The sequence below is a fragment of the Petaurus breviceps genome, unplaced genomic scaffold, assembly GCF_028583685.1.
Source record: "Petaurus breviceps papuanus isolate PSGF00001 unplaced genomic scaffold, PetGlider_PUasm1.0 120, whole genome shotgun sequence".
In the NCBI taxonomy this organism is placed as follows: Eukaryota; Metazoa; Chordata; class Mammalia; order Diprotodontia; family Petauridae; genus Petaurus; species Petaurus breviceps.
Window position 1 is genome coordinate 3,764,261 of NW_027185627.1, and position 7,642 is coordinate 3,771,902.

Sequence of the window (7,642 nt, forward strand, 5' to 3'; positions counted from 1 at the left end):
GCATTTGTAACAGGGTATCATTAAACTGCCCCTGAGGCAGCATTTCTAGAAATTTTATATTTTGTGGCAGAGGCGTTTTAAATCTTAGTACATTCTGTTTCCAGAAATAATAATTTAGTGTATACTTTCTATCTCAGTACAGACATTTTGAAAAAGTACAACTGACAATCCCATCAGGACAGATAGGCAGCCTCCAGATCAGCAATTTAGAACCCAAAACAACCTGTTTCTAATTTTAATTTGTTTAGCTTTTTACTTTAACTGTGCAGGGCCTATAGGCGTACCAAGGAGCTCAAATCAAAATGAAAATGTTATGCTAATTACTAGAATAGCTTTAATGAAGCTATTTTTAATACTTTGTATTAAAACTGACTTCACAAGAGACTTGTACATATTTAATTTTGGCGTTTCACTTAAACTGGGGGGCCCAAAATGCCAACAGGAGTTGTCAACAGAGATATTCCACAACCTAGAGGTCCTGAACAATGCAAAAATATTAGGATTAAAAGAAGATAGATTACATTAGATTTTTTTTTAGTGCACTTATTTATAACACATAACTTTCATTTTTTGGTAGCAGCTTCTGGAATCTATGATAAACACTGGAAAGAAGTGGTATGAAGGGATAAAGGATTCAACCATTCTTAAAGGGAAAGATGCTAGCAAGCCTTTGCTGATCTGTCCACCATTTGCACACACTGAAGAAATTCAAACAGACATTCATTTTGAGATCACTGAAGAAAGTACCAAGTGGCACAAAGGAGATACCTGGGACTTGTTTAGATCTAGTGCTCAGGCTGTTATCATGGGACCCCAGGTAGAAGAGTTCCCAACTTCAACCTATAAAAAAATTCTCACAACTGACAATTTAGGCATTGTTAATTCATCTTCTTCTGAAGAGTCCGATTCCACAAGCATAAAAGCTATGAGAAAAGAGAGAAGAAGGATGATAGAGAAGGACATACTTCGCAAGGAAATCAAGGAGTCTCCACTTGAAAATTTGAATCGTTCACAATTCACAGAACCCAAGGCGCATGAATCCACTGAGTCAGAGGATATAGAAGAAAAGATGCCAGCCAAATATGAAGGCTTCAAACTACGGTCTCTTGAGGTAGGCCCAGAAAACAGTACAGCCTGGGTTGTGTTCCGCAACTGCTGCAATTGCCTTCAGTATTTCCTGGATTGTGTTTGCTGTGGGATGAGAGCTCACTGTCACTCCTAGTATTTATTATTACATTAACTCTAAGAAAAGCCAGTTTTCTACATCTTAAATCAAGACTGACCTCATTAAATTAGTAAGTATCCATGTTTGAGGAAGAACACATTCCTTAAATCCAGCCAATTTATTTAATAAGCATTTTTCTCCAAGCTTAAAGCTTTGCCATTTTAAAGTGAAATGTCTAAGCCTTTTGCAAAGTAGGCCCCTGTATACACCTACGTTTGCTCTTACTGTTTGCTAAAAGAAAAGAAGGAAAGATATGCCCTGGGGAGAAGAAATAGTGCCATTCAATTACATGCAAACTGTGCACTGGAGAAAGATGATGGAGTCTGGAGATCAGGCTCAGTTATGTCTGTAAAATAGTGTAATGAGAATGTAAATTTTAAAGATCTTCCCTGCCCCTAGGCTAAAGTGCACCTGGAGCCTGGGGTGGGAGGCTTGTTTTTGAGTAGATACTTTTTGATTGGCCAGTGGGTCCAAAAGGTTGTTACATTCTCTGAGCCAGGAGAAGGCTATATAAGCCCTGATGTGAGGCTTTGTTTTGGGGGCTCACTTTGAGAAGTGTTCTGTGATTTGATCTGGATTCTGGGAAGCCGCTGTCCAGAGGCACCCCCCCTTTGAAAAACCTAGATGTTGAAACCCAGATGTTGACTGGGTATGGATGTAATGGTTGGACAGTTTGGAGATCTGTCTACTTGATCTGTTTCTGTCTTGATAATTCTGTCTGTGTACTTTGAAGTTCGGGGTGCTGACCTTTTTCCCCTGAACTAGGTAAAAGATATATGTCTGATTGATTAAAGTAAGCTTGTTAACCCATTTTGAGTTGCTTTCCTTTATCAAAGCAGATCCAAGAACCTGTGCTGGAAACAAACCCTGAGGACGCTTGGGGTGCTTGCTGCTACAAATAGCAGTGTGACCTTGGGCTTAAGGTTCCTTTATCTGTAAAATGTGTGTTTTGGGGGTAGGTGTGGGAATGGTTCAACTAGACGTCCTTTCCAGCACTAAAGCCTTTAAACAAATATTTACTGATCTATGGCCTGTACTCTGTACTAGTCCAAGTATTAGTACAAAGATGTGGAAGAATAGTTCCTAACCTCAGGTAACTCAGAACCCCTAAATAACAATACAAAGCACACTGGGCCAAACAAGCCAGAGTGAACTGCTTATCCTTGTTTCAAGCCATTCTGTGGGTTTGGGGTATCTTAGTAGACAAGCTTTTCAATCTTGGTTTTTCCCTCTGCCCTGCAAGTTGCATATGGGACCATCTAACCAAGTTAGCAGAAAAGTTAACTTAGCAAACTGATTATTTGCCAAATTTTAGGGTCCCTTCTAATGAATATTTGATTAATGTTAAAACCATGTCTTTTCAAAACAATAGTTTTATAACTTCCTTCAGTGAACCTATTTTTGAAGAGTTCAAGCCAGTTTTCCTCAAACATTTAAAAACTCATATAAATAAGCTAGTTTTGAAACAAATTATAGACTAGCTTCCATTTAGCTTGAGTAAAGCATTTAATGAGTAACGAATTTGCTCTCAGAACCTTCATTCAAATCCTGATCCTGCTTGTGTGAAATAGCCTGCTTCTTGTTAGTTACCAGTCTGACCTTGAATAAGTCACTTAAACTCTCTGGGCCTCAGTTTCCTCATCTCTAACCTAAAGAAATTGTGCTAGATGACCTCTCAGGTCTTTTTTAGCTCTAAATCTATGAGCCTATGATCCATGGGTGAATATATGAAAGCATTCCTCCTTTCTAAGAATAATTATCAGTCTGTTTGTTTTTGCAGTTAACAAAGGTTTAGGTGGACTGTGTTGAAACTTGGCTTGGGCAGGACAGGGACATTTAATTAAAACATTCATTTGTACCTTTAAGATGTCCCATACTTAATTGTAGGGACATTAGACTTAGAAATTTCTCATCTGTGTGACAGTATAAAACTTGCACATAAATTTTGCCTTACCAGGTAGTTTTATTTTTCAGATACTTGAAGAGTTGGATTTAGATGACATACTTCAAAACCTGGAAGCACAAAAAGGCCAGGGAGAATATGCAACAGGAGCCACATACTGGGAAGTCGACCCTTCTTTTAAAAGCCGAGGTCCAACTTTTTTTATACAGTAAAAATGAATTTCATGGTATACACTTCCTTGTATGAATTGTCAAGAAGCCTAACCTCACTAAAAAAAAAATACCGTTAACTGTTTCCTTGGTAACTTTTTGTGGTTCTTACTTCATTCTTCCTATCTGATATTTCTACTGAATGGGCATTGCCTCACTCTAAGTGAGTATGGAAAAGGCCTTAGCCTAAAAGGGCCAGGGTCTCCCATTGCATCCTGGGCCATCTCCAGTCATCCTGATGAATATCTGGTCACTGGACCCAGATGGCTCTGGAGGAGAAAGTGAGGCTGGTGACCTTGCACAGCCCTGCCTCCCTTAAATCCAATTCACTTACATGTCACAGCATCACCTCCTTGATGTCATGGCCCTCTTTGAGAACAAAGGACAAACAACTTTTTCTCATAGTGTTTCTGATTATCTTTAAAATGCATCTTGCTTTCCTACCTCCCCCAGTGTTTCCTTGTTTATGTCTTTCAGTGATTTATATGATTTTAACTAATTTCTCCTTTTGTCTAACTTCAATCTGCTGTTATAAACCCTTTATTTTTTAAAATTTCTAATTCACTTCCACCCCACTTCTCACTTTAGAAGACTAAAAAAAAATTAGTAGGCTAAATGGAAAATAATTTTTATTGCTCATGAGAAGCTTATAAATAAAATAAAAATGCTTACCTGATCATCCCTTAGATACCCATTCATCCTCTCTAGTTTTCAAAAGTGTGTAGAGCCTTAGAGGAGAGAATATGAGGTTAAGAAATAATAATAGCTAATATTTATTTATATAATGCTTTAAGGTTTTCAGATCATGGGGGCAGCTAGGTGGCCAAGTGAATAGAGCACTATCCCTGGAGTCAGGAGGACATGAGTTCAAATTCAGCCTTAGACACTTAACGCTTACTAACTGTGTGACCTTGGGCAAGTCACTTAACCCCAATTGCCCCTCCAAAAGGCAAAAAAAAAAGGTTTGCAAATCATTTTACAGATATCTCATTTTATCCTCCAAAACAACCCCGAAAGGTAGATGCTATTAGTATCCTCATTTTACAGATGAGGAAACTGAGGCAAACAGAGATTAAGTGACTTTCCCAAGGTCACATGGCTAGTGCCAGTATCCAAATTTGAACTCAGGTCTTCTTGACTCTCAATGACCTCTCTACAGCAGATACCAAACTACATTAGTGGGGGACTGTAGTCCAGTAGTTCACAATGGTTTGAATGAGTTTTATATCTTTGGGGCAGTTTAAAACCTTCAACAGACCTGCTGCATCTGATTTCATGGGCTTGTGGCTTCAACCTAAAGGTCTAGTTTATCAGTGAAATAGGGAAGAGCTGGCCAATCACTAAACATTTTTGTTCTTGTTCACCAATCTGCAGAAAGCCTTGTGTCTAACTCCCAGGACAGAATTATGGAGCAGCTAGTCGCCCTGTGTGCCAAACAGTCTAAAGATTTATCCTTACCCCGTAAGAAACCTTCTGACAAGCTCTGCCACCCTATGGAGGACCAAGTCAGAAGCAGGTAAGCCCTTGCAGCATTTGGCGGAGTCAGTTCTGACATATGTTAGTTTTACCACACAGTATCCCAAACTTCCCTTCTTCAGGAGCTCAGTAAATATTTGTTGAATTAAATTGACACAAAACAGTGTCAACATTAGGAATGTAAATACCACAAACAATTGAATTCTTAATCATTGGTGACTACATCCATGTATTAAAAGTAGATATTATTCAAAATCTAATAAAGGTGAGTGTTGAAAACTATCTTTACATGTAATTGGAGAAAATAAAATGCTATTTACAAAAATAGGATAAAATAAAATTAGAGTTTGTTAGAAGGGACTATGGGAAATGTTGGCCCAGAGAAAAATGAAGTAGAACAATGAGGTTGCACTTTATGGGCTCACATATGAGCTCTGAGCTCCCTTCTAGCTCCACGTCTCTGATCCTATGAAATTCAGGTCTTTGGATGATACCAAGGCATGCCAAGCTACTTCTTTCTCTTCTGATTCAATCATGGTGATCTGCATTGGAATGATCACAGTAATTTCATAGAATCATAAAATCTCAGAGCTGAAAGATCATCCAGTCCAGTCCCTACCTGAGCAGGAATCTTATCCCCAATAAGCTGTTGTTCAACCTCTCAGACTTTTGATGAAGGGAAGCCTGCTGCTGCCCAAGGCAGCTCATTCCTCTTATGAAAATCTTTCATTGTTTTAGGAAGTATTTCTTTTCTCCAAACCTAGATCTGCCTCTCCGCTACTCCCACTCAGTTGGACTAGATGATTCCCAAGACTAGAAATCTGTAATTGTCTTCCTAATTCTGCACCCTGAGGTCAAATAAACTAAGTCTAATCCTATGGGTAAACTGAGGCTTAGCTCAAAGGGGTTAGGTAAAATTGAAGTACCTCAGAGTGTTAGAGGTGGAACTCAGTCCAGTGCTCCAAGTCCATGCTGCCTCTCAAAATAGAGCATTAATGCAACTTGCAGTCTGATTTCTAGGTAGGGCTCAACACCATGACCCCTACTTTGGGGAGGCCAATGGCCAATCCATTAAGTCATTGTAGCTTAATAAATGTTCATTGATTTGATTTGAATTCAATTGAATCTTTAGATAACTAATATTATTAAGTTATTATATTATTAATATTATGATCTGCTAGATAGGACTGTACAAATAGAACAAGCCTCTAGTTTTTGCCTGGAATGGCTACCTTTAAGCCTAGGATAAAGAATCTTGATCAACTCCTAACTTCCCCCTTCATTTGTCATTACTTCCCTACATTTATGTACCCTTTGCACCAGTCAGGTTTACCTGCTAGCCATCCCTGACTTGAACTCATCCTCTCTGCCTACATACTGGCCACAACCTTCACTTGAAAGGGCTTCACACCAATTTGTCTTTCCCTTTCTTCAAAACCATCCAAAAGTGAAATGTGCTGCTTTGTAAAATCACAAGTCCTCCATTCCTGGAGTTCTTCTGACAGAGGGAGGCTAGATGGTCATTGGGGCCTTGCTGCTCATGCAGAGGTTGAATTGTATGACCTCTGAGTCATGTGTACACAGTAGGTATAGAACACTGTACTTGGGAATCAGTAAGACCTTGCTTTGAGTACAGATTCACACACTGACTAGCTGTGTGATACTGGGGAAGTCAGTATCTAGGCTTTTTTCATCATCCATAAAATGGGATGATAAAACCCACCTCACAGGATTATTTCAAGAATCAAATGGATCATTTGTATAAGTCACACCAGACCTGTGCCTAAGTGGCCTTCCCACCCAGGCATCACACTCCCAAACCACAGCAGGAGAAAGGGCCACAGCAGCTCCTGGGAATAAAGCATCTATGATCTTGCAAGAGGCATGCTACCAGAGAAATCCATGATCATCAGTGTTCTAGCAAGGGACCTAAGAAAACTTGAGATTTGAGTCTGTTCAAGGAAGAGGAGACAGAGAAGAGTCTTAGGCAAAAGCCAAAATCAAGACACCAGGAACGTGAGACCAAACCCTGGAATTCCTACAGAAGGCAGGGCCTAGTCTGAGCCACGTCACCTAGGACCAAACAGGACCTGACTACACCATCCAGGAGTAAGAGAGAGGGCAGAATTTGAACAAAGCACAAAGCCCTAATACAGAAACTGACATTAGAAATGAGTAAATAGAAGTGCCAGTCTCAATGAAGAAGCACTATGGGTTGAGAGAAGCCCAAGATGTAAACACGTAAGAAGAGAGTAACTCCACAGTAAGTGAGAAAAGAATGACCCAGCCACAAGGATTACAAGACTACCTGGGAGAAATGAAGCTAGCAAGAGACATCCCTTGCCCCCCACCTCAAAACTCCTCCATGTCTTCACCTACCTTCTTGTTCCATTCTCTGAGGCTGAGGTGTCCCTTCTCTTTCTCCTTGCCTAAAACATATGCTTTTCCTCCTACCCTCTTGCCCCTTTTGGAAGTTTCACTCATCAATCATCTCCTTTTTCTTTCTCATCTTCAATCTCTTCCAACCTACTGGCTTCTTCCCCATCACCTCTAAAAACCTGCTCAGGTCTCTTCATCCTTAAAAAGTCTTTCTTCAGGGTGGAGTCAAGATGACGAAGTAAAGATAGGACTTCCTTGGGGCTCGGGCTTCTACCTCCTCCAATTCATGTAAAAAGTGACTCTGAAGAAACTTTGGAGCTACAGAACTCACAAAATGACACAGAGAGGCCAACCTCCCACTGAGGACAGCCCGACAGGCCACCAGGAAGGGGCCAGCTCAGTGCTCTGGGAGCTGACCCCAGCCCTAGGACCAAACAGGACCTGACTACA

At 40.2% G+C, this 7,642-nt stretch overlaps 1 protein-coding gene across 1 annotated transcript in view; it reads left to right on the forward strand.

The window, feature by feature from the left end:
• DNAAF8 (dynein axonemal assembly factor 8) overlaps positions 1-7,642 on the forward strand; it is a 31,450-nt gene that overhangs the window by 11,098 nt on the left and 12,710 nt on the right. The window contains exons 4-6 of the mRNA XM_069090127.1: positions 578-1,111; positions 3,200-3,317; positions 4,712-4,853. Coding sequence (XP_068946228.1) covers positions 578-1,111; positions 3,200-3,317; positions 4,712-4,853 — 794 coding nt within the window. The remainder of the gene's footprint in view (positions 1-577; positions 1,112-3,199; positions 3,318-4,711; positions 4,854-7,642) is intronic.